The sequence below is a fragment of the Aphidius gifuensis genome, linkage group LG3 (genome assembly GCF_014905175.1).
Source record: "Aphidius gifuensis isolate YNYX2018 linkage group LG3, ASM1490517v1, whole genome shotgun sequence".
Classification (NCBI taxonomy): Eukaryota; Metazoa; Arthropoda; class Insecta; order Hymenoptera; family Braconidae; genus Aphidius; species Aphidius gifuensis.
Genome location: NC_057790.1, coordinates 10,765,715 through 10,792,166, shown reverse-complemented (window position 1 = coordinate 10,792,166; position 26,452 = coordinate 10,765,715). Strand labels below are relative to the sequence as shown.

The 26,452-nt window shown below is 31.3% G+C and overlaps 3 protein-coding genes across 4 annotated transcripts; all 3 read right to left on the bottom strand.

The window, feature by feature from the left end:
* Positions 1 to 237: 237 nt before the first annotated feature.
* Positions 238 to 1,596, bottom strand: LOC122851937. Its single transcript, XM_044151473.1, has 2 exons — positions 1,187 to 1,596; positions 238 to 941 (listed from the first exon to the last, which is right to left on the bottom strand). The coding sequence occupies exons 1-2, from the start codon at positions 1,380 to 1,382 to the stop codon at positions 238 to 240; spliced, it is 900 nt and encodes a 299-aa protein (XP_044007408.1). The 5' UTR covers positions 1,383 to 1,596.
* A 7,175-nt stretch (positions 1,597 to 8,771) lies between these two features.
* Positions 8,772 to 9,875, bottom strand: LOC122850871. Its single transcript, XM_044149927.1, has 3 exons — positions 9,598 to 9,875; positions 9,205 to 9,504; positions 8,772 to 9,124 (listed from the first exon to the last, which is right to left on the bottom strand). Exons 2-3 carry the CDS (start codon positions 9,482 to 9,484, stop codon positions 8,772 to 8,774), a joined length of 633 nt encoding a protein of 210 aa, XP_044005862.1. The 5' UTR covers positions 9,485 to 9,504; positions 9,598 to 9,875.
* An 11,706-nt stretch (positions 9,876 to 21,581) lies between these two features.
* Positions 21,582 to 26,178, bottom strand: LOC122851927 (mucin-5AC-like). 2 transcript variants are annotated; one of them, XM_044151438.1, is made up of 4 exons: positions 25,572 to 26,178; positions 25,376 to 25,493; positions 22,131 to 25,297; positions 21,582 to 21,986 (listed from the first exon to the last, which is right to left on the bottom strand). In XM_044151438.1, exons 1-4 carry the CDS (start codon positions 26,032 to 26,034, stop codon positions 21,790 to 21,792), a joined length of 3,945 nt encoding a protein of 1,314 aa, XP_044007373.1. In that variant the 5' UTR covers positions 26,035 to 26,178; the 3' UTR covers positions 21,582 to 21,789. The 2 variants fall into 2 exon arrangements, with proteins under 2 accessions (XP_044007373.1, XP_044007372.1); XM_044151437.1 differs by having other exon boundaries at positions 22,077 to 25,297; positions 25,572 to 26,177.
* Between the last annotated feature and the right edge of the window lie 274 nt (positions 26,179 to 26,452).

The following is a 26,452-nucleotide window of genomic DNA, read 5'->3' as shown; positions in this document are numbered from 1 at the left end:
TTGTTTATATACTCCTTTAAGAAAACGAGATAAAAGTCCATCTTGTGATACATCACGAGATGATATAATGGATATGGCAGCTCTGGCAGAATTTAATGTGTTATATTTTGCTCCTTCTTCAAATCTTTCAGTTAAAAAAAAACCCAATAATATCTTGTGTTGATGCATTGAATAGATCAATTTGTTTTTTTATGTGAATAATTCCACGGCCATCTTTTTAATGATACTTGATATTGTTTAATTGTTGAGTCTGTTAATGAATTTTTTGTCTGATGCTTTAATGCTTGTACTTGTTTTTTCCAAGACTTTTGCATCTTTCACCTGGTCAGAGAATTTTTCTCCATAAAGCCATTCATCTGGTGTTGCCTCATCCAAAGTTGATTTATAAATTTTATCCATCAATGGTGTGATAAAAGATTTTCTTGTCATTGACAATTGGTAGAAAATGTCAGTTAATAACTGTCCAGTGTGAGACAGGTATTCTGAAAATTCTTCCTGATCAATATCTTCACCAGGGGCAGCATTTAGCATCATTGATATAGCTGAGCTGAGTGCTCCAATGGCTGAACCAACACAATTTTGTGTTTCAATGAAATGTTGGTCTCTTTTAGTGGCCATTGGAGTCATTGGAACTGGTAAATTTACCTTTGGAGCTTCCAAATGCATATCTCCATTTCTTGGATATTTTTCCAAGATTTCTTTTTTGGTCTTTTCAGGTAGACCCTTATTTTTCCAATTCCCCCATCTCGATTTTATTTCTGCATGATCATTGAGAGTTGACTTGGGTATGGTTGGGTCATCCCCCAAAGATTTAATCAAATCTATGTTAGCCACTGTTGTGACAACTTCAACATCTTCTTGTTCCTGATGACTTGCTTCATCAGAAGACTTTTCTATCTCTGATATTTCTCTCGGTTTTTCAATGCTTTTCTTTGCTTCATCTAGGAAGGAAAAAAGAGATGTTTAAATGCATTGTGGTGACTTATTGTCGGTTAGACTTATTGTCTGGTTGGACTTGTTGTCCTGTTTGACTTATTGTCATTTTTTGAGAGAAAAAAACAGAGAGAGAGAGAGGGAGAGAATTATTTTAATATGGGAGTGTGTCCCGATCAACCTCGTGTGGAGGTTGATCACCTCTATCATTCGTGTGGAAATCAAGAGGTTTTTTTTTTTTTTTTTTTTTTACCTGATTTTTTGTTGTCATCAGTTTCCTCTCTTTTGTTATATTCTTTTTGAGGTGTTTGCTGATTCTGGATTAATGCCTTTGTCATTTTCATGAGGCTATCCAATTGTTCCTGCATCTTCCTCATTTTTCTGTCACTGCTTCTTTCACGATGTTGTGAACGAGAGCGTGACCGTTTTTTGGAACTGTGTCCTGACATTGTTGTTATTAATGTTAATTTTTTATTAATTAACAATAATTGTTTTACTCTATTGGCGTCTGAATCCTCAGGCACAACGAAACGTTATGAATAAAAAGTACACGTAATGGCGGTAGGCCCAATTATAGGGCGACACCTACACGTAAATTAAAAAAAAAAAAAAAAAATACTCTAAAGGTTGTGGTATTCTCTAGCTTATCGATACTACTACATGTTATACTATCATCGAGAACGAGACGTACCCTAGCGAAAATGGCGACACCGATCCGACACCAATCCGACAGTCGGTTTGTGCACTGATCTCATACAAAAACGACACAAAACCGACACACGACTATAAGAATTTCTAAGTCACAAAAATAAAAAGTAAAAAGCATTTAGAAAATAAAATATTATGTCTAAAAATTTCTAAATAATATTCTTATAATTTAAGACACATTAGAATTTTTTTTAAATAATTTTTTTATTGAAAAAACTTCATTCTGTTTATGTATTATAACCGAGGTTAGCTGTCAGAATCATCTGTACACGTCTGTGAGATTTTACAATTCTCACACAATTCCGACACAATTCCGACACACGACTGTGAGCAACTGTGAGAATTGTAAATCCGACACAATTCCGACACAATTCCGACAGACGTACGACAGTATATTTTTATATTTTGTATTTAATATGAAAAAAAGCATTTTATTGATAAAAATTTTTGTTCAATATTAAAGTTATAATATTTTAATAATTTTAGACATATTAGTTTTTTTTTTTGAATAAATTTTGACAAAAAAAATAATTGGAAACATGGGAAACCAAATACATGGTTTCATTACGAATTACATTCGATTTACAAAAATACCAAATACGTGGGAAACTGATTAAATGTATTAGTTTTGAAAAAAAAACCAAAAAATGATAATTTTCTAATAAAATAATTTTAAAAAAATCTAATTTGCCTATAATTATTAAAAGATTATAATTTTATTATTAAACAAAAATTTTTGCAAATCGCAAATTCTCACAGACGATTCCAATTATTTTTTTTATCAAAATTTATTCAAAAAAAAAAAAAATCTAATATGCCTAAAATTATTAAAATATTATAACTTTAATATTGAACACAAATTTTTATTAATAAAATGCTCTTTTTTTATATTAAATACAAAATAAAAATGAACTGTCGTACGTCTGTCGGATTTGTGTCGGAATTGTGTCGGATTTACAATTCTCACAGTCGTGTGTCGGAATTGTGTGAGAATTGTAAAATCTCACTGAATCTCACAGTCGTGTACAGATGATTCTGACAGCTAACCTCACTTTTAATACATCAACAGAATTGAGTTTTTTCAATAAAAAAATTATTTAAAAAAAATTCTAATGTGTCTCAAATTATAAAAATATTATTTAGAAATTTTTAGACATAATATTTTATTTTTTAAATGCTTCTTACTATTTATTTTTGTGACTTAGAAATTCTTATAATCGTGTGTCGGTTTTGTGTCGTTTTTGTATGAGATCAGTGCACAATCCGACTATCGGCATTTTCGCTAGGGTATAATATAATTAAAATTTCATCCATGGTATAATACAAAAAAAGCAACAAAATGACACTTCTATTTCCGTAGATGTTGTTGACGTGGACTGAGACCGAGACTCTTGAGAAACTGAATACTCTGATGTGTTATCGCTTTGCTTCCTTGCTTTTGACTGATTTTTTTTTGGCATAATGTCTCGCATTTATAGCTTTGTCCAATTATTTTATTATTATGTTTATTCTTTTTTTCTTTTTTTTTTAAAAAAACGATGCCCATATTTTTTTGTCCTATTTGACACTTTTAATGTGTAGTCGAATTGTAATCGTTTCTCCACGGAAATTCACAATTTCACCATCCTGATCGACAATTTTTAATTGCAATTGATGTATTGCTTGCACTGTGACTGGCAGATAAATGACATGAGATGGTACTTCAACAATCTTATATCCAGGAGGCACAACTGGGAAAAATTCATGTATTGTGTGAACTTTGTGCTGATTCATATATGCACCAGTTGTTATGTTACACTGAATTTGGAGTGTATTGACCTTTAATATGGCAACAGGCAAGTCAGATTTATGTAGAATATCAGCTTCGAGGATTCGTTTTGTAAAGCCCAACAATCTTCCAATCGAGTCTTCTATTTCAAAATGAATACGTTTGTTACATTTAACCTCACTATGTAGTTCATTGTTATTTGGTTTAATACTTATAGTAACGTCATTCTGACATATTGCTTTTTGGATATAACTTTCAATATCCTCAATTTCATAACTTCCTGTTGGAATTGTAATCAGTTTACAACCTTCAATGTAGACTTTATTGTTACCAACGTCAATATTCGGTATAGAATTAAATGTTGTAAACTCGACAAGCCCAGCAACGTAATTTTTATTTGCTGACAACTCAATCGGCGGGAAGTATTGTGTTTCAAGAGTCGATGACCTGCCCGATAATGTCAACGTAAATGAATCATCCATGACTAATGATTATTTTAGCATGTGTCATGATTATTTATAGTCTCTTGCCAGCCAGAAATTTGAGACATAGATGACCGCAAACAATTGTATTATAATTTTGATATTTTTCATAATTATATTTAATGCTACCAACACCGAGATAATTAATCAGCTCTTGTGGAGGCTTCAAATCACCACAGCTATCGAAATAAATGACATCATTTTGCCGTTTTTTGTATGCAACCCAATGTGTACCAGCACCATCTTTATCATCAAGATTTACAATTGCTGATTCTTTTTTACGAGGACCAGTTATTGGTAAACCATTTCTCATGAAAACTCCTCGGAAATAAGGAATTTTAAAAGCTTTGGCGTATTTGATGATATCAATATTTGTGAGAGCTCGATGTGGTAGCATTACAAGTTTTTTTTCTTATTTACTTTTTTTGCAGGCTTTAAAAAGAGACCTAGTCCTCTTTTGTAAGGAGATAAAAATAATCCTTTGCCCAATACAATTGATTCCATTTTCTTATTATGACGTTGATTTTCTCGTAGTAATTTTTTTGCTGCATGTACAACATTTATTGTCTTTGAAATTGTTGCTGCACCACCCGTCATAGCACCAGATGCACTTAATCCAGCAAATAGTGGTATTAAAAATGGTAGTATACTACCATCACTGTTATTTTCTTTATTTAATGGAAGAGGTAAAATACGTGGTAAACAAATTTTTTTTTTTCCACCAACTTTTTTGACAGCAACACGTGCACTTTTCAGAACCGTCTTTATTGGGTCAGTGATTCCAGGCTTTATAGATTGTTTTGATATATCTATAATTCTGTTGAGACTTGTTAAATACTTTTTATATTTTTGTTTTGGGATGATTTTAACTGTTTTATCATTCTTTTCAGTTGTTTGTATTTTCTTGATTTTATGATGAATTTTTTTATTCTTTTTGCTTCTATTTAAACCCATACCAAGTTTCGTTTTCAAATTCATTGCAGTTGTCACACCCCAAGCTACGGCTCTTTCACCAAGTGACGAATCTTTGGCAAATACACGTTGCCAAGCTTTATCGGCAAGTATTTTATCAGCTTTATGTCGTTCTTGGAGGTTGTCAGGATTTTTTGAGTAGCTTATATCATGCTCACGACAATGTTCATCCAATGGATTAACACCGCGATCACCACGAGCTAATCTTTTATCGAGCTTTGTACCCGGGCCACAATAATTATACTGTGGAACGTGTAATTCAAATGGCAGGCTATTGATGATACTGTTCAACAGACCCCTTCCTTTTTTTTTTTTATCTTTTTTTTTTATTTTTTTTTTTTGCACGTTGATGCTCAATCATTGTCTTTGAAGAACTAACTGCATTCAATAAAATCCCGAGTATTTATATGTTTTCACGTTAGTACAGATTAAGCTAGCAGCTTGTTCAGTTGTAAAAAAAGAAACATGGAATTTCAAGAACAACCATTAAAGTTGCCAGTCATCAATTTTGATCAAATTGTGCAAAAAACTAATCCAAAAAAACCATCTGAAAAAAGACATGGAAGTTTATTACCGAATAGTGTGAGAGGTGTATTTTGTGGACCTTCAAATTCTGGCAAAACAAACGCTCTTTTTGCAATAATAATTCACCCAAATGGATTAAGATTTGAGAATGTTTATGTGTATTCCAAATCGCTGAATCAGCCAAAGTACAAATTTCTCGAAAAAATTATTAATAATGTTGAAGAAATAGGTTATTTTCCATTCAATGAACATGAGAAAGTTATTCAACCAGCAGAGGCTAGACCAAATTCACTGATGATTTTCGATGATATATCTACAGAAAAACAAGATAATGTTCGAGCATTTTTCTGCATGGGTAGACATCAAGCAGTTGATAGTTTTTATTTATCTCAGACCTATGCTCACATACCCAAACATTTGGTGAGAGATAATGCCAATTTTTTTGTACTTTTTCGTCAAGATGAAAGAAATTTAAAGCATATATACAATGATCATGTAAATACTGACATGGAATTTGTAAAATTCCGCAATATATGCTCGACATGTTGGAATAAAGATAAATATGGATTCCTTGTGATTGACAAAGATAGTGACATTAATAATGGCCGATACAGGAGAGGTTTTGATTGTTATATAAACATTACAAACGATTCTGCTGAAAATACAGTTTCTCCCTCTGCTACCACCACTGGTACATCTACTATCTAAAAAAAATATTAGATAATTTAGAGTAATATTATACGATATATAGTAAAAATTCCAAAATAAAAGACAGTAGGATTGTGTACTGTGAACTGTCAACAGCATCATTATCTATCATGAAGCATACAAACTTACATGCTGAAAAATCATTATTGCATGAAATTGTAAAGCAAGTGACTCTATAAGACGTAAACATAAATTAATTAAATATGGTCGAGTTGAAAATGAAAGAATAACAAGTGAGGTGTTAGGACCTATAACTGAGCCTTTAAAAAAAATGCTAGCAGATGTATCAAAACAAAAACCAGCACCAAGTTCCAGTAAAAATCAAGCAGAAAAAAAAATAATGCTCAAAGAAAAGAAGAAGAATACACGACAGAAGAAGAAGAATACGAGACAGAAGGAGAAGACGAAAAATCAATATTGACAAATAATGACGAAAAAATTGATATTGATCCGTTAACTTTTCATAAGAATAATGTTAGTGATGCTGATGATGATGACACAGACGAAGATATAACGGAGAAAAAAATTTGGATGATGAAGAAGCACCTTGAAAGGCAAAAATCAATAAATTCTCATGACAAGGCTCAAAATACAATGTACACCATTCAAAAATTAAAAAACAATAAATTATTGTTTGGTAATTCAATGATTGAAATAAAAAATCATCATATTTATGTGAAAGATAAAATTTATCCGGCTACTCAAGGTCTCTTGGAGTTATTATTTCAACAATCACCTAATGCATCTATTATTCGGAAAGTTGATCGAGAAATTTTTATTGAAATTATAAAATTAACAAATGCACATCGTAAAAATTTCAAACCTGATGGTGCATTTCTGACAAACAGGACACAAAAATATAAAAATTATGTATCACTGTTTGTCAAGTCTTTAAGAAAACAAAAAGTAGAGAGCAAAAAAGGTTCAGCACTTGTATTACCAAAATACAAAACACTACAAAAAAATAAAATAAATAATACAAATTATATATATTGGGATGATCCCAATGAGCTTGTCAATCGTCTTCAATTACTTGTAGCTTCAGAAAAAGCTGGCAATAATAGTCACGCTAATGAAATTCTTTCAATTAATGAAGAATTAAGAGAAGCTGGTATTATTTGTTAATATATATGTTCATTCAGTCTTTAATGTACAGTCATTAAAAGGACATTGGAGTGGAATAATGTCTAGTGTTGATATATTTGGACGTCAATTATCAAATAAACGAAAATATTCTATCGAAGGAAAAAGTGATGGCGATACAATAAGAGGACCACCTGGAGAAGGTTTCAAATTTACAGAAGACGGAAATTATGACATTGCAGAAAAAAAATTATGTCACATTGCCGATGCTCAAGACATGAATGATGCTGTCTCAAAAAAAGTAGCACTGATTCTAATTAAAAATGAAACTAATAATCTACTTAGAATAATGCAAGAAGATAGTCAAAAATATATCACTGAAGTCATTAGTAAACTGACAATCAAAGTGGACACATTGCAAAAAAGTGTTGAAAAATCACGTCATACATTAGATGAGCTGAGTACAGAAGTTGCAAGTATATCTCACTATTTGACAGAAAATTTGAGAGTACGTTTAGAAAATCAAAAATAAAAATGAATAAAACAAAAAAAAATAATAAAAAAGAAGACAATAACTATTTGAGAAGCGTTGTGGAACATGAGCTACACAAGCCTGCTCGCAGATATTATCAACGTAGACATGTTGACATTAGAGCTCTCGATGAAACATGGCAATGTGATCTTGTCGACATGAGTGCATATGCTTCCGTAAATGAAAATTACAAGTTTATACTTACAATAATTGATAATTTTTCCAAATATGCATTTGCTGTACCACTCAAGACAAAAAGTGCAAAAGATGTTACTGCAGCGATGAAATCTGTTTTCCTGAAAGGTCGATATCCAAAAAAACATTTACATGTCGATCAAGGCAAAGAATTTTACAACAGTGAATTTAAGAATCTCATGAAAAAATATAATATAAATATGTACTCAACATATAGTACTTTAAAAGCAGATATAGTCGAAAGGTTTAATAGAACCCTGAAAAATCGAATGTGGGAAAGATTTACATTCCAAGGCAGTTATAAATGGTTGACTATACTTCCTGAATTGATTAGAAATTATAATAATACAAAGCACAGAACTATAAAAATGAAACCAAAAAATGTAACTAAAAACAATGAAAAGGATATATTGAGGGAAATATATCATAATCAAAATCCAATGTTTTGTGTCACATCAAAGTTGAAAAAAAAATTTAAAATTGGTGATAAAGTGCGAATATGTAAATATAAAAAAATTTTCGAAAAAGGCTACACTCCCAATTGGACAACTGAAGTTTTTACAATCACAAAAGTATTGAATACAATACCGATAACTTACAAGCTTGCTGACTATCAAGATAACAATGTTGAAGGATGTTTTTATCAAGAAGAACTGAGTCCAGTACGCTATCCAGATATATATCTTGTTGAAAAAATTTTAAAAAAACGTAAAAATAAAGTACTTGTAAGATGGTTAGGTTTCGATTCTGAACATGATACATGGGAAAATGAATCAGAATTATGAATAATTATATTTACAATGTATATAGGTATAAGAATTTTTTAATAAAAAATTATAACAAAATAAATTTTTTCAAATGTAATTTATTTATTGAATATTGTGTGTATAGGCTTAGGCCAATTTTCTAATAATACAACTTGATTATTTTCTCCAATACATTGTAATGTTAAAACTCTTCTTTTAATACCATCCTCTAATTCAAGGAACTTTTTTTTATTATAAAAATAATATTCAGCATTATTTTTCGGTAAGAAAACAGTATATTTATTATTTATTTCGACTGATAGTCTTGCACCAGACTTTTTTCCACAGTAACTTTGAATTTTTGTTACAGCATAGTAAACATCTTTTGTCAAATCTTTCAATAATTTACAATTTTTTGAAAGTCGCTTAGTCTTGGTGTTTATCAGTTTTATATTATAATCATTTTTTTTGTCTAGATAATAATAATTACATTTGAAGAAGAGCTCACAAACTTTTTCTAATTTTTTTCGTTTTATGAGAAAATGAACTCACATTTGTTGTATTTTCCTCCCAAAAAAAGAAGATCCAAGCATCCATCGATCGCTGCTTTCTTGATTTTTGTAAAATAATCATTATTTTTCATAAACTTGGCGATTCTGCTGGGTAGAAAGACATTAAATTCATCATTTAATGTAGCCATAACTCCATTGTATTCATTATGAATCTTTTGTAGAGCTGTTACTTTGTACTCTCTATTAACCTCCAACTCAGACATTTTTTTGACATCCAATTTGCTTTCCATTTTAGCAACATTATTTAATTGTTGTTCCATTTCTATTGAATGTTGTTTTTCTACAAACATTTTAATTTCAAGCAAATAAATATGTATAAAATATAATACTAATTATCAATGTATATATGTATATTATTAAATTGCTTTCTTACCTTTCCTTACAGTCTTGATATTCGAATGATAAAATTTCAGAAAAACTTCTCGTTTATATAGGGATAAATACAATAGAATAGTAGAAGGAGTACCTATTCAAATGACACGTATTTACAGTCAGCAAATTCTCACGTGCATATTAATTAATATTTATTTTTTATCATAAACAATTAAATACTACGACAGCATTTTATTAGTTTATATTCGAAAATTCCACGTATCAAGAGTCAGCTAATTTTTTTGCAAAGTTGTATTTATATATACATTGGTCGATTTGAAAAAAAATAACACGTATGGAGAGTCAGCAATTTTTTTTTCGCGAAATTGTATTTTAAAAATATTTATGTATGGGACATGAAACGTGAGAAGTCCTACAAATAACCTTCGATAGCTCAGTTAGTAGAGCACTGGACTGTAATTGCATATTGTTATAAACAATTTAAAAAGTTATCCATTGGTCGTTGGTTCAAACCCGGCTCGAAGGAATGTTTTTTTTGTTATTTAATGAGACAGGACATAAGACATGGGAACATACGAATTGGGAACATGGGACATGAGAAATTGCACTTTAAAATGACAAAATATAATTTTCCCGGTCAAATCTGTATTACCGACCCAGGGTAAGAATGATAAATTTCTTTACCATCTCTGCATTACCGACACATGACAATTGGGAAATCTCACGTTAAAGTGGCACATAAAATTTTTTTACCATCTCTGTTTTACCGAACGAGTTGCAGTCCCCTGTCCCCTCGCCGATCTACCTTTTTTCGACCACCCTCTGTCATAGAACTCTCCTTGATACACTACTCCTACGAGTAGTTTCGGAGAAATTTTTTTTTTTTTATTCATATCAGAACGTGTACCTTAATTTCACCCCGCAAAACACGACGTAGAGGGATAAAATTTTTGTAGGAGGTTAAAATTACATCGATAATAATTACGGAAAAATAATTTCAAGTGAGCTACGCGTAGTTTCGGAGAAATTAATTTTTTTTGTATAAATATAGTGTGTACCTTAATTTCACCCCTTAGAACACGACATAGAGAAATGAACTTCTTGTAGGGGGTTAGGATCTACGTCGTGTTCTGGGGGGTGAAATTAAGGTACACGTTTTAATAAAAATAAAAAAAAAATTATTTCTCCGAAACTACTCGTAGCTACCTCGAAATTTTTTACCGTAATTGTTATCGCTGTAATTCTAACCCCCTACCAAAATTTCAACCCTCTACATCGGTAAAATTACGATAAAAAAATTAAAATTAATTTTTCTTTATTTTTACTAAGATATCCTTTTTCTTATTTTCACTACTCAGAATATGGTTTACAGTGGCTAAACTCATTAGGGTACTTTAAGGGAAATCGATTTTGAATAGTTACGTGAAACCCCAACAAAGTCTAGAAAAAAAACTTATGTTTTAAGCAACATTAATTCCTTAGCTGCATCTTCTCCTTAGCTACTGCTCTTTTTCGAGGATTTTCATTCACTTAAATTGAAACTACATGTATTTTATTAATTGAACAAATAAAAAATACCAAGGACAAGCAGTAGCTAAGGAAAAGATGCAGCTAAGAAATTAATGTTGCTTATAACATAATTTTTTGGCAACTGTCATTCTTTAGCTACAACTGTAATTCCTTAGCTACACCTTTCCTTAGCTACTGCTTTCCTTTGGACTTTTTCTTATTGATTTAATTGATAGAATTTCTTTTTTGATAAATCACAAATTATTTATTATAAATTAAGAATATATCGTTAACAAAGTACCGGTAAAACACCAGTATATTGCTACCCAGATAACCACATACCAGTAATCTACTGGTAGCTACCGGTAATTTTCATTGGAAATCTACCAGTAAGACCTACCAGTAATCTACTGGTAGATAACTGGTAGGAACTAACGGTAATTCCTACGAGTAACCTACCAGTAGATTACTGGTAGGACCTACTGGTAGATTACTGGTAAGTCTTTCCGGTATCTCCTACCAGTAATTTACCGGTAGAATACTGGTAAGATTTACCAGTAAGTCCTACCAGCAATCTACTGGTAGGTTACTCGTAGGAATTACCGGTAGTTCCTACCAGTTATCTACCAGTAGATTACTGGTAGTTTCTGCCAGTCAATTAATTCGCAGTTTAAAAACTAAAGATTTAGCTATTAATTGTATCAATATATGCTCGGTGACACAAAATAAATTCAAAGCATGATGATTGAACAGGAAATAAATGTAGAAACATATATAGTTTTGTGATGAATATATAATTTTATAGATAAATTTTTTGAATAAAATCTACATGAATAAATATATTGTATATTTTTATGAAAATTTTATAAAATGGATTAAATATAATATAATTAATAGAACAGGAAAATTAATTATTATTTGTAATGTTTTTTTTTTTTTTAAATGTCGATCTATGCTGCTCCGGCTGTTTTAGTTTTTTCAGCCCTACGATTTTTGGTACTTTTGAATGCACATTGCATGAATTTGTTGAACTCTTCATCTGTTGGCTGATGTTGTCTAAAAATACGTGGAACAGCTTCTGAAAAACCAAAGAAGGGTGCTCAAATATTATTTTATTTATTATTAATACATATGTGATATTTTTTTTTAAAACCAACACCCCCCAGGGAAAGCAGTAGCTAAAGAATTAATTTGGCCAGGAAAATTATGTTTTAAGGAACATTAATTTCTTAGCTACATCTTCTCCTTAGTAATCCATTTATCGGTAAATAAAACACATGGAGTTTATTATTAATAAATAAAACACATGGAGTTTTATTATTTATTAATTTTATTATTTATCAAATTCCATGTGTTTTATTTACAGATAAATGGATTGCTAAGGAGAAGATGTAGCTAAAAAAATTAATGTTGCTTAAAACATAATTTTTCTGGCCACGCTAATTCCTTAGCTACATCTTTTCCTTAGCTACTGCTTTTCCTTGGAAATTTGTATTTTTAAAAAAATAAATTTACATGTATTGTATTTATAAACTAAATAAAAAATGTCCAAGGAAAACGAGTAGCTAAGGAAAAGATGTAGCTAAGGACTTAATGTGACTAAGGGATTATTTCCTTGAAACGTAATACTTTGGCAGCCTCAATTCCTTAGCTGCATCTTTACCTTAGCTACTGCTTTTCCTTGACATTTGTATTTTTGAAAAATAAATTTACATGTATTTTATTTATAAAATAAATAAAAAATGTCCAAGGAAAAGCAGTAGCTAAGGTAAAGATGCAGCTAAGGAATTAATGTGACTAAAAGATTATTTCCTTGAAGAATTATGTTTCGAGGAAATAATTCCTTAGTCATATTAATTCCTTATAAATAAAATACATGTAAATTTATTTTTCAAAAATACAAATGTCCAAGGAAAAGCAGTAGCTAAGGAAAAGATGTAGCTAAGGAATTGAGGCTGCCAAAGAATTATGTTTCAAGGAAATAATCCCTTAGTCACATTAATTCTTAGCTACATATTTTCCTTAGCTACTGCTTTTCCTTGGACATTTTTTATTTATTTTATAAATAAAATACATGTAAATTTATTTTTCAAAAATACAATTGTCCAAGGAGAAGCAGTAGCTAAGGTAAAGATGCAGCTAAGGAATCGAGGCTGCCAAAGTATTATATTTCAAGGAAATAATCCCTTAGTCACATTAATTCCTTAGCTACATCTTTTCCTTAGCTACTGCTTTTCCTTGGACATTTGTATTTTTGAAAAATAAATTTACATGTATTTTATTTATAAAATAAATAAAAAATGTCCAAGGAAAAGATGTAGCTAAGGAATTAATGTGACTAAGGAATTATCTCCTTGAAACATAATTCTTTGGCAGCCTCAATTCTTTAGCTACATCTTTTCCTCAACTACTGCTTTTCTTTGGAAATTTGTATTTTTAAACAATAAATTTACATGTATTTTATTTATAAAATAAATAAAAAATGTCCAAGGAAAAGCAGTAGCTAAGGAAAAGATGTAGCTAAGGAATTAATGTGACTAAGGAATTGTTTCTGTGAAACATAATTCTTTGGCAGCCTCAATTACTTAGCTACATCCTTAGCTCAGGAATTAAGGTTGCCTAGAAATTATTTTTTAAGCAATTAATGTTGCCTAGAACATAATTTTTTGGCAACCTTAATTTTTTAGCTACATCTTTTCGTTAGCTACTGCTTGTTCTTGCGATTTTTATTTTTGTAATGACTAAAAAATATAATATTTCATTTTTCGAAAATAAAATCCTCAAGGAAAAGATGTAGCTAAGGAAAAGATATAGCTAAGAAATTAATGTGGCCAGAAAAATTATGTTCAAAGCAACTTTAATTCCTTAGCTACATCTTTTTCTTAGACATATTTATCCTTTAAAAATTAAATTACATTTACTTTATTTATTAAATAAATGAATTTATATATAGGACAAGCAGTAGCTAAGGGAAAAATGTAGCTCAGGAATCAATGTGGCTAGAAAAATTATGTTTCAAGCAACATTAATTCCTCAGCTACATCTTCTTCTGGGACATTTTTCTTTTAAAAAAAATAAATTTTTTTAGCTGCATTCATACTTTAGCTGTATGCCGTAAAATATTAATTTATTCAATAATATTATTACAAGCAAGCGTGATATTTATTACGGCAAATACTCTATTGCTGAGGCTTTCGGGTTTATTAAAATGATTTACCAGTAATCTATCAGTAGACTACTGGTAGTTAATACCAGTAATTTTTTACCGGAAATTTACTGGTAGATTACTGGTAGTTCCTACTAGTAATTTTTTACTGGAATTCTACTGGTAGATTACTGGTAGTTCCTACTGGTAGTATTTACCAGTAGAATTCCAGTAATATACTGATTGGAAATTACTGGTAGGAGCTACCAGTTATCTACTAGTAGATTACCGGTAGCATATAATCCTACCAGTTGTGGTTATCTGGGTAGTATTATTTTTACTATATATATATTAGTAAAATACCGGTATCATACCAGTAAACATTCCGTACACGGCTTGTCATAAAAAGTCTGAGATTTTACCAGTATTTTACTCGTACGCTGTGACAGTACAGTATACCGGTATAATACCTGTTTATGCCGGTTGTATAATGCAACTTTTCTACCACTTATATACCGGTATCATACCAGTATGTGGTTATCTGGGGCTAACCTCTCTACCGTGTAAAATTTAAACTCTTATTTAATATTTTAATACATAGGGTGCATTCCTTTAATAAAAAATTTTTTTTCGTTTTGCCATTTCGCCCTGTAATACCGACTAAAAACTAGAAACAGAAACAACGACAAAAGTGATAAAATTCTCTATTCCATATTCCAGACTTTACAGTTTACGATAATGTGTGGTACGACCTATGTGACAATAACAAACAATCACAACAAGTCAATTTTTTATTTATTTCAGTTTGATATAAACCAAGAAGACTAGAAATACAGAAGGACTTACTCCCTATCTCGCCTGTATATGAAAACCGTATCGCTATGTGGTCGCCGCATAATTGAGGGGCGCTAGTAGTACCCCGGTAACGTGCGCGACTTGTATCGCTTTTTTTTACAATGCGCACAATGCAAACATGGGTACGTTCCAAAAATCACTCGGAAACCCGGAAGCGGCGCAGTAGACGAAAAATATAGTGATAAAATAAACTTAAAAGAAACTAGAGGTTACTGTAAATATTGTAAATAACAAAAACAGCCATATTGCATATGCCATTTGCTTTTGTTTCTAGGGGTGCGTTCCGTGGCTATCCAGTCCGTACGAACTTCAAAATGGCGGAGTTTGGAAATATTTTGATCCTTTGTTGTGGTAGATCTGATTTTTTAGGAAATTTTAATTTCCTATTGTTTTCGCTTTTCTTCTGGACCCCCCCAACCATGGTAGACACCCCCCCCCCTAAAAAATTTTCTTAGTCCCTTAATCTCAATACAATAAATATGGAAAATATCAGTAAATATGAAGGAATAATCACTGAATATAAAGAAAAATACGATAATTATAGGAAAATATCAGGAAGATATCGGTGAATATAAAGAAAAATATAAAAAATTATAGGAAAATATCAAGGAAAAATTATTGAATGTAAAGAAAAGTACGATAAATATAGAAAATAACAGTAAATATGAAGGAAAAATCACTGAATATAAAGAAAAATACGATCATCATGAAAAAATATCAGTAAATTTGAAGGCAACCCCCACTAAAAAATTTTTTAAATCCATTAATCTCAATAAGATAAATATGGAAAATATCAGTAAATATAATGGAAAATATAGAAAAATCACTGAATATAAAGATAAAAATGATAAATATGGAAAAACCTCAGTAAATATAAAGAAAAAATCACTGAAAATAAAGAAAAATACGATAATTATAGGAAAATATCAGGAAAATATCAAAGAAAAATTACTGAATATGAAAAAAAGTACGATCAATATAGAAAATATCATTTATTAGAAATAAATAGAATGAACATAAAAAATTAAATTCAAAATTCAATACAGTGATATAATTCAGGCACGAATTATACATAAAAGTGAAATAAAGGAATGGATAAACGAATGAGGAACTGGTAAAAAATTTACGATGGATATATGGGATGAAAGTGACAAAATAAGATGTATTTTTTTTGAAAAAGCTGCGAATAAATATCGAAGATTTATTGAGGTACCGTTATCAATAATATGTATATAAAACAAAAAGGTTGCAAAAAAAAAATTATTTACATGATAAATTATTAAACATTCAAGTTAAACAAAATATATACGATCACTGGAGAATCAGTGAGAAAAGTTAATGAACAATACTCATTAATAAATAATAAAGAAATAATGATACCAGTAGAAGCTAATATAAAATTCGAAGACGATGAGGAAAATAGAAATATACCAAAAATTAATTTCGAGTTGAAAAAAATACAAAAAATCATACATCTACCAATTAATTCATTTGCAGGTAAAATTATTTTGGCAAAAAAAAAAATATAATATGACTTCAATAACAACTAAAACGTTAACTCCTGATTTAACCGAGGGAAAAAAGTAAATCAAATAAATAAAATCGAATTCGACCATTTTATAAATAAATATTTGACATTGACAGTCTAAAATCATGGTACAACAAAATGAGTAAAAACAGAGAATTTAAAAAGTTAGAAGAAAGCGGTTCCGGACATGAAGATGACATATTAGAAGGAACAAGCAGAATGAATGAATGGTATATTATATAACTAGTCGTGGAGGATCACCTTTTTCACGTACGAGTTATATACAATACTTTTTGACACGAGGTTTGTAATATAGACGCCATTTTGCCCCAATATAGTGCGTAAAAAGATACTTTTAACAAGAAATCGTGCGTAAAAGTATTTCTTTACGCACTATAATTGGTCCGTAATGGCGTCTTTTACAAACAAAGTGTCAAAAAATAAAATAAATTTTAGTTGTAACAGTAATCATTGTAACGATGGAGAATGAAATAAATTTGTAGTCACGAATTTTAATATATAAAAAAAGAAATTAAAATTTTCCCCGCAGGGCAGGCACAGTTGCTTCAGCAACTGTCTCATTTTTTATTTCATTTGAAAATATCTGATCAAATTTGACGTTAGCCAATTTATTCGACAGATTTAAAATAATTAAATAGAAACTCTGTCAACTTAAACCTGAAAAAAATACTAATGCTTAATATTTTAGGTTATTATAAATCTCTGGCCTTCTCTTTAGCTATAGTGATGTATCATAGTAACTTTTAACATTATTAGAATTTTCATTTTTTTCGTCGCCATTTTGAAGTTCGTACGGACTGGATAGCCACGGAACGCACCCTTAATACGGTTGTGAAAAGTATTTTTATAATTATTATTAATAATTAAACAATAATAATTTATTGATTTGTGCCTACAAAAATACATGAACAAACAATCATGTCTACCACAACAAAATATCAAAAATTTTCTATGATCACAATCTTGAACTTCCGGGTTTCCGAATGCTTTTTGGAACGTTCCCCATACTCTTACAAATACTAATACAGCATTATACACATGATGGTTGTCAAAGTATGTTTGTATTGTGCGCATTGTAAAAAAAAAGCGATACAAGTCGCGCACGTTACCCGGGTACTACTAGCGCCCCTCAATTATGCGGCGACCATATAGCGATACGGTTTTTTGAGGCAAGTTCGTCCTCCTGTATTTCTAGTCTTCTTGATATAATGATTGACTGTCAAAATATCAAATTGTCAACAAATAAGAAAGGTTATATTTTTATTTATTTTTTATGGGTTTGTAAGCAAGTTGGTACAGCTGAAACAATTTCAAGAAACGATTAAAACGCCGCCCTATAGCCGTTATATGTGAACTTTTTCTTCCATAGTGCTATGGAATAGAACTTGGTCGAAAAACTATGCTAGTGGCCACAAGCTTTTAGATATATGGAACGTACCATGGTAGAAGTACTACAGGTATGGCAGTAGTCCATGCTTTTTTCGTCGCGTTCTGCGCAGCCTTGGTTTTTTCAACCAATCAACAACGCGCCATCGAGCTGTTTTGCTTTTCTTTCTAACACGCAATCTCTATTATAAGATCCTCTCTCTCTAACATACTGTTTTGACAACTATTTTTCATATTGTTGTAAATACTAATAAATATATGTGGAGCATGTTTATAAAAAATCAAATAAATAAAAAAACCAAGACAGTTTAACAAATAAATTATAATATTTTCATTGTTGTTGTTTTTTTTGATGCCACAAACAATAGAGGTTGTGTTGTATTTATTATACTTGAATTCATTTATTTAATATAAATAATTAATTTTTATTATTGATGTATGTGAATCATTATGAAATATACCAAATCTAGTTGAATAAATATGATAACTTTTGAAAAATTTAAAAAAAACTTGAAAATTTTCTTAACAAATTTGTATCGCGCGCGCATAAAGTCTTCCATTTTTGTGGTGAGAAGGCGACCTTTTGATTAGTCGATTCACAGCGGCCAAACCAGGCTGCGCACTGCCATACCTGTAGTATTTCTACCATGGAACGTACCCCTTCTATCACCAGCAGTGATGGGTAAATGGTCGATTTTTGAGGTTTCATACACTTACAGTAAGATACTGTAAGATACTGTAAGAAACTGTACGATACCTCTGACGCCATTTTGAACATTCTTATTGACTGCTGTCGACTCGACAATTAGTTCTTATTGCTCGATATATATTGGTACATGTAATTTATTTGTTATATAAATATATATAATATCAAGGAAAACCAGTTTGAAGGAATTAATGTTGCTTGAAACATAATTTTTTGGCAACATTAATTTCTTAGCTCCATCCTTTCCTTAGCTACTGCTTTTTCTCGGACATTTCCTATTTATTAAATAAATAATATACATGTCATTTTATTTTTAAAAGATGGAAATGTCCAAGAAAAAGCAGTAGCTAAGGAAAAGATGTAGCTAAGGAATTAATGTTGCTTAAAAAAGAATTTCTTTGGCAACTGTAATTCCTTAGCTCCATCTTTTCCTTAGCTACTATTTTTCCTTGGGATTTTTATTTATTTAAAAAATAAAATGCATGTAATTTTATTTATTAAATAAATTAAAATGTCCAAGGAAGAGCAGTAGCTAAGAAAAAGATGTAGCTAAGAAATTAATGTTGCCAAAAAATTATGTTTTAAGGAATTAATGTTGCTTTAATTTTAAATAACTAATTTTTTAAATAAATAAAAATCCCAAGGAAAAATAGTAGCTAAGGAAAAGATGGAGCTAAGGAATTACAGTTGCCAAAGAAATTCTTTTTTAAGCAACATTAATTCCTTAGCTCCATCTTTTCCTTAGCTACTGCTTTTCCTCGGACATTTTCTATTTATTAAATAAATAATATACATGTCATTTTATTTTAAAAGATGGAAATGTCCAAGAAAAAGCAGTAGCTACTATTTTTCCTTGGAATTTTTTATTTATTTAAAAAATAAAATGCATGTAATTTTATTTATCAAATAAATTAAAATGTCCAAGGAAAAGCAGTAGCTAAGAAAAAGATGTAGCTAAGAAATTAATGTTGCCAAAAAATTATGTTTTAAGGAATTAATGTTGCTTTAATTTTAAATAACTAATTTTTTAAATAAATAAAAATCCCAAGGAAAAATAGTAGCTAAGGAAAAGATGGAGCTAAGGAATTACAGTTGCCAAAGAAATTCTTTTTTAAGCAACATTAATTCCTTAGCTACATCTTCCTGCTACTATATTTTGGAATTTTTATTTATTTAATAAATGAATTACATGTATTTATCGAATAAAAAAAAATTGTAGCACGAAGGTTCCACTTTTATTCGTAGAAGGCGCTGGGAACGCAATGTAAGATATCTCGATGTATGAAACCGATGATGTAAGATACGGTATCTTACATGGTATCTTACACATGTAAGATACCGAGGTATCTTACCTACCCAACACTGCAGTCCAATTCACAGGGCATTACAATTTAGGGCTTTTTTCCTCTACTGGCGGCGCTTGTAGAGCTTTTGTATGTGAAATCTATATAAAAAAAATTTTACAAGCGCCATCAGCGGCAAAAATAGCCCTAAATTGTAAAAAATTTGCCCTGTGAATTGGACTGCTGGTGTGAGTGAGAGTTTTTAAATCATTTAGTTCATTTTATAAAAAAAGAGGGCACTTTCAACTATCATACGCTTTATGTAGTATGATACGTATGATACGTATCATACGTATGATTGTATGATACCCCGAAAATCGTCGAATTACCCATCACTGGAATGCACCCATAGATATTTTGTGAGATTTTTTGTGAGAATATATTGTATTATTATTTATAAATACAATAATAAATAAATAAACGAACGAACATAATTATTAGAGGAGTTTATATAATATAGTTCATTATAATATTATAATCAATGGTATTAACGAAAAAATTTAAAAACATGTGTGCCAAAAGAAGCAAAGTAAGTTAAAAAATAAGCATGATTTTTGCATATTAATTAGGATTAAATTATTTTTACAGTCCAAAATCATCAACTCCAAGTCATGTAACGTCAATAAACAATTAGCAAGTGCACTGCATACATCCCAAATTATAAGAGAGAAACTAAGTGGATCTGAATAATATAAAATTGATGATGCTTTATTTGAAATATTTTTGTTTTTAAACAATTGCTTTTCAACGACAATCTCCATCATTGCAGTCATATTTTTTATACATGTTAAAAGCAAATTCTTGTTTTGTAAACAAGAATCATTATTTAACATCAAGACTGATCCTCCTTTTCTAACAAGTTTGTCATTTAATCCAGAAATAAGAAACTCATCAAATAATGTTTCACTGTTTTTATCACATCTTTATTGGTCAATATTTCTTCAACTTTTTCAGCAAAAAATAAATTGCATTTTAAAATCCATTTTGAGTTTAAACTTGATAAACTTGTTCTATCTAAATTAGTAATAACAGCATATATTTCAGCTGTATACTCTTGCAGCTATTTCAATACCTTTATTAATCATGTCATCAAGTCTTGGTGAATAATTATTATTTAATTTAATTCCCATGTGTTCAAATATATATGTATTTTATCAGTGGTTTGAATGAATCCAACTGCATAAAAAGAATTATCTTCAACAACTACAAGTATTGCTTCACTTTTCCTCAATGGTAATTGTTTGTTACCTATTTTTTCATAAACATTATTAAAAATTTCTTTACACACGGCTTAAGAATACGGAAGCTGGGTAGGGACATTGAGTGCTTGCGTGCAATCGTACGAACGCAAGCAGACAAACCGAAGCAAGTGTATGTACATATCACTCTACGAGCCCTTCAAGGCATAAATATTAGCTCGGCGATGGGACTTGAAATCAACATCAAAGGCCGTATTTATAATTAAATTTCAAATATAAAATTTATTAATTAATATTCAAGAAAACATATCACATTTATGTGTAAGAAATGGTGTGAAAACTATTCGCATTGCTACAGCAATGTTTTAAAGCATTTACCCATTGAATCAAGTAAAAACGCTATTATTTATTAAAAATATGACAACACAATTTATAAATTTTTGTATTGTCACAATAAAAAAAAAAAAAAACGACAAACGACAAACATAAATTATTTAATACTAACAATGATTATGATAATTAATAAATTTACATTTTACATTATCTTTGTCGTCTTGCTTGCCTAATCGCCCTTCGTGGAGCTGTTGAGCCTGATCCAATGCTAAACATTCCACCACCTCCACCATTACCACTAGCAACAACAGAAGCAATACCAGGTCCAAATGCAGAAGGTGGTTGTGCTGAGAACGATGGAGTGCTTGATAAGGCAGGAGTATTTGCACTAAAGTTGAATTGACCTGAATTATAAGTAATAAGCAGAATTTAATTGATTATCTTCAATAAATTTTTTTTAATACAACAAATTATGAGATATAAATTCATCATACCACTAGTCTGAGCAGCTTGAGAAGTACCAAACTGAAACAATGAAGTTGACTTACTAGCTTGCTTGTCTGTGGTACTTCCAGCGCCAGAAAATCCAAAAATTTTACTTGATTGTCCTTGAGGTTGGCTAGTTGCACTCTGTGATGTTCCAAAGGTGAATGGACTGTTGACATCATTGTTTCCACTTGGCGATGCAAAACTGTGCGACCCAAATCCAGACGAAGTAGTTGATTGATTTGGTTTACATGTATTTTTTGCAGTTTGTTCAAGTTCCGAGAAGCTGGTATTGGAAACTGGAAATGGTGGAGGTGGTTGACTATGTGTGCCAAAAGCAGGTAGAGCTGAATTTTTGGCAATAAATCCGGAACTTGTAACATTTTGAAATAAGGATGTCGAACCATTAGAAGTGCCAAAGCTTGATGTTATATTATTCGTATTAGAACTATTGAGTGTATTTTCAGTTGAAGAGCCAAAAACTGAGACAGCCGAGTTAGTTGCTTTGAATGTAGATGTACCAGAAATTAACTCTCCAAAAGCCAGCGTTGGTGTATCAGAATTCGGTTTACAAAAGGTAGTATCTGAGGCTGGGTTATTTGAGAAAAGATTGTTTGAATTGTTACTGAAGCTACCGATTGAACTCGATTCGAAAGTAGGTCCAAATTCGTGTGATTGTTTGGTTGTCAGATGAGATGATTTGCCGCTTGCACCAAATAATGAAGATGTTGCAGTTGTCGGTGGTGTATTATATAAATTTGAAGTAGTTGTAACAGTAGCTCCGAATGAAGGGAGAGGTGCAGTTTTTGACACACCAAATAAATTTTTTGCTGAAGTAGATGTGAATACTGACAAATTTTTCTGTGTACTTGTCTGAAAAATTGAGGTTGGTTGCTGAGAATTATTTTGAGATACTGTTGTTGTTGGAAATAATGAGCTAGATGCGCCAGAGGACGTGAATATAGAAGTTGATGATGACGCTGGTGATGTAACACTAAACATCGAGGCTGAAGATACTATAGAAAACTTAGAATCTATTGAGGTACTTGGTGTTGTAAAAGATGAAGTTGTAGGTATTGCTGTTCCGGTAGTTTCTGGTAATGTGCTTTGTACACCAAAGGTAAATTGTTTTTTATCTGAAGCGTCGAACGAAAATGCTGGTGTTGTAATATCTGCAGCTAACGTTGTTGCTGGTGCAAAGTTACCTGGGGTTATGGCGGTAGATGCAGAAGATCCAAACGTTGGAAAAGTACCCGAGCTACTTACATTTATTTTAAATCCGTTATCAGCTTTAAGGTTTGTTGCATTAGTTGGGTTCATTTGAGTTATTGAACTTGATGAAGCAGAGATTCCCAGGGCATTAGCTGAAGGTTTAGATATTGACGTTGAATCAAAAATTAATGAAGCTGACTGAGATTTATTGGTGGAGGAAGCATCAAATAGCGATGGTATGTTTCCTGAAGAAAGAAGATTCGTTGTAACAACTGGCTGGGTTGCAAAGATTATATTCGATTTTGCTATTGGAGATGATGTTTGTGAGATTATTTGAAGTGCATTGCTTGATGTCACAAGAGATTCACTGGACGTGGTTGATGCTGGCAATAAGAAACCTGATGCTGCAGTTGAATTTTCCCCTATATTTGAGAGTGAAAATGAAGAGTCCGAAGTTTTAGTGGTTGTTATGGTACTTAATGAGTTTCCAGACGAACCAAAACTGAATTTTGGTACCACTGACGCTGCGTGAGCCTGATTTGAAGATATTGCGACCTTTATTGTCGGTTTACTAGTTCTTGAAGGAGACGTAGAAATGTTGAACGGCGGTGCTGACGATAAAGGATTCGATGTTTCTATTGGTGTTGGAGTACTGGCATCAGTTGGCTGCTGGACGAGACTTGAAGTTGAATTCGTACTACTATTGGTTGTTAATGCTGTGGACGAAAACGGTAACTGGAAGGTCACATGTTTCGCTGGTACATCTTTTTTTCTTTCAATATACGGTAAAATTGCTGATGTTGAAATCGGTGAAGTATTGGTGCTTGTTGTTGATGTAAGAGAATTAAGCGTGGTAATCATAGGATCAGTATTCAATGGTGAATCTGATGCGGGTATTAAATCATCTTTATCAGCTCTTATTACCACACTAGGATTGATTTTGCTGGAAACATTTCCTGATATCGCATCGAACATACTCTTTAGCTTGTTTTTCATACTTGTCTGTCGCATCATAACAATATCTGATTTTTTAATTTCATCACTACTACTTTTTGAGAATTGTATTTTTGAGTCTTCCTGATCCTCAATAAGAGCTTTTAATTGATCAATATTTTGTGGTTCCTCTTTCATAAACAATCTTTCTGACAATTTAATAGGTGCATAGATTTTTTTCATCTGGCTAGCTGGACTTTCTGGGCTCGATATTTGACTGATTTCTATATTTGATTGTGATTGATCAATTTCTTGAGTTGAACTTCTTTTTGGTGACTTGGGCATTAATTCCGAAAATGAATCACGATTGTTAACTGACTCTTTGATATCACCATCACTCATGTTTATTTTATTTGACTCGATAAAATCAAAGCTTACATTCAATGATGTTGACTCTCTAAAACTATTATTTTTCAGAGCTTTATAGGGTTTTTCCATTTCAGATGTGTCATTGCGAGATAGTTCAGCTTTCCTTTTCACGCCACACACCATATTACTACTCGAACTTAATGAGCTTAAGACATCGTAACACGATGGTTTTTTTGTTTTTTTAATTGGCCTCATTGATGTTTTATCAATACTGATATCATCCTCAGATCTTGAGGACTCGTCACGACAACGTTTTTGGGAAATTTCTTCTTCAAAATTTTCTAATTCATCAGTACGTTGTTTTTTGATAAAATCAGAAATATCGTCTGTTGATGCATGTCTTTTCAATGATATTTCACGCAATACTTGCCCGACACTTGACGTTTTTATACTTTTGTTAACTTTACAACTTGACAACAATTTGTGTTTATCTAGTGATGAATATTTTGTTTTCGGCTGAGCTATCCTCACTTTAACTGGTGTATTTAACTTTGTTGATTTTAAATTAACAATTGGTATTGGACTCGAGCTTAAATTTATTTTGGGAAATTGACCAGATCGATACTGCGATTGATGAATTAATTTTGTATTTGCTTCTGCGGCATATTTAGTTAGACGTGACGTAAGGCCTGGTGATCTTATGTCAGTGTATGTCCTAAATAAGAGAGAAAAAAATAAACACAAATTATTAATCTTGTTGAATATCAACAACCAATATGGAATAAATACTTTCTTAGGATCAATATTGTATCTGCTTGACGCCAAAAGAGGACCAGCACTAGTCTGAATGCTCTGCACACCCATTGATCGTGATGTTATTTTTGGACCAAAACTCGAGCCCCATTGTGGATCTGGCGGAGAAAAACTTATTATATTTTGATTGCTTGAGAATAAAGGAACTGATATTTTAAATAAATGACTACTTGTACCAGTTATGCCATTGTCAACATCAACAATTTTTTTTCCACATGAATCCCAATGAATAAGTGATGATGATGTCAATTTGTCAAGTGATCGACGACCCTCACAAGCCAAAAACTTCGATTTGCAATTGTAATAGTTAACCTTACGAATTGGACTTAATTCCTCGACTAGTGGAGCAGGTAAGTTGTGTCCTCTTCGAGATACCTCAAAGAAATCTGAGCTTAATTGATAAGTACTCCGACGGCGACGCTCCATTTTTTCAACAATATTGTTCCAATAGAATGTTTTTATTATTTGACAAAGTTCAAATGTATAAGCACGATTTACCATCAAAGTACAATATCCAAAAATGACGGCTAGAAAAAATACTAGTGCACCACCTATGCTTTTGAATGATTTATAAACAAAAACTAATCCACTTATTACTATTAATAATAAAAAAACGCACTGATTATCTTTATTCCACATATTATTAAAAATATGTCGAATCTTCCATATCCAGTTAGGACTCAGTATCTAACATGATCTATCTAGCAAGCGTGAAAAACAGAAACGGTGACCGGCGGTGTTTGAGTTGCCAGATGCTCGGGCACTCGGGCAGTGAAAGAGCCGCCGAGTGGCGTTGCAGTTCTATTCACGAGCCATTACAATTTAGGGCTTTTATCTTCCACTGGCGGCGCTTGTGAAGCTTTTGTATGTGAAATCTATATAAAAAAAATTTGACAAGCGCCATCACCGGCAAAAAAAAGCCCTAAATTGTAAAAAATTTGCCCTGTGAATTGGACTGCTGGTGATAGATATAGGGCGTTTTTTTTCCGATGGTGGCCTTTGTGAAGCTTTTCTATGTGAAATGTATATAAAAAAAATTTTGTCAAGCGCCATCAGC

Bases quoted from the DNA above. Each gene is read 5' to 3' on its own strand.
- LOC122851927 (XM_044151437.1), bottom strand. From the start codon at position 26,034: ATGTGGAATAAAGATAATCAGTGCGTTTTTTTATTATTAATAGTAATA. The intron at 25,494-25,571 runs GTACAAGTAGTC...TTTCTCCGCCAG, and splicing joins TGTTGACAATGGCATAACTG to ATCCACAATGGGGCTCGAGT. The intron at 21,987-22,076 runs GTATGATGAATT...CTTATAATTCAG, and splicing joins TCAAGCTGCTCAGACTAGTG to GTCAATTCAACTTTAGTGCA.
- LOC122850871 (XM_044149927.1), bottom strand. From the start codon at position 9,484: ATGGAACAACAATTAAATAATGTTGCTAAAATGGAAAGCAAATTGGAT. The intron at 9,125-9,204 runs GTGAGTTCATTT...ATTATTATCTAG, and splicing joins GGGAGGAAAATACAACAAAT to ACAAAAAAAATGATTATAAT.
- LOC122851937 (XM_044151473.1), bottom strand. From the start codon at position 1,382: ATGTCAGGACACAGTTCCAAAAAACGGTCACGCTCTCGTTCACAACAT. The intron at 942-1,186 runs GTAAAAAAAAAA...TTTCCTTCCTAG, and splicing joins TGATGACAACAAAAAATCAG to ATGAAGCAAAGAAAAGCATT.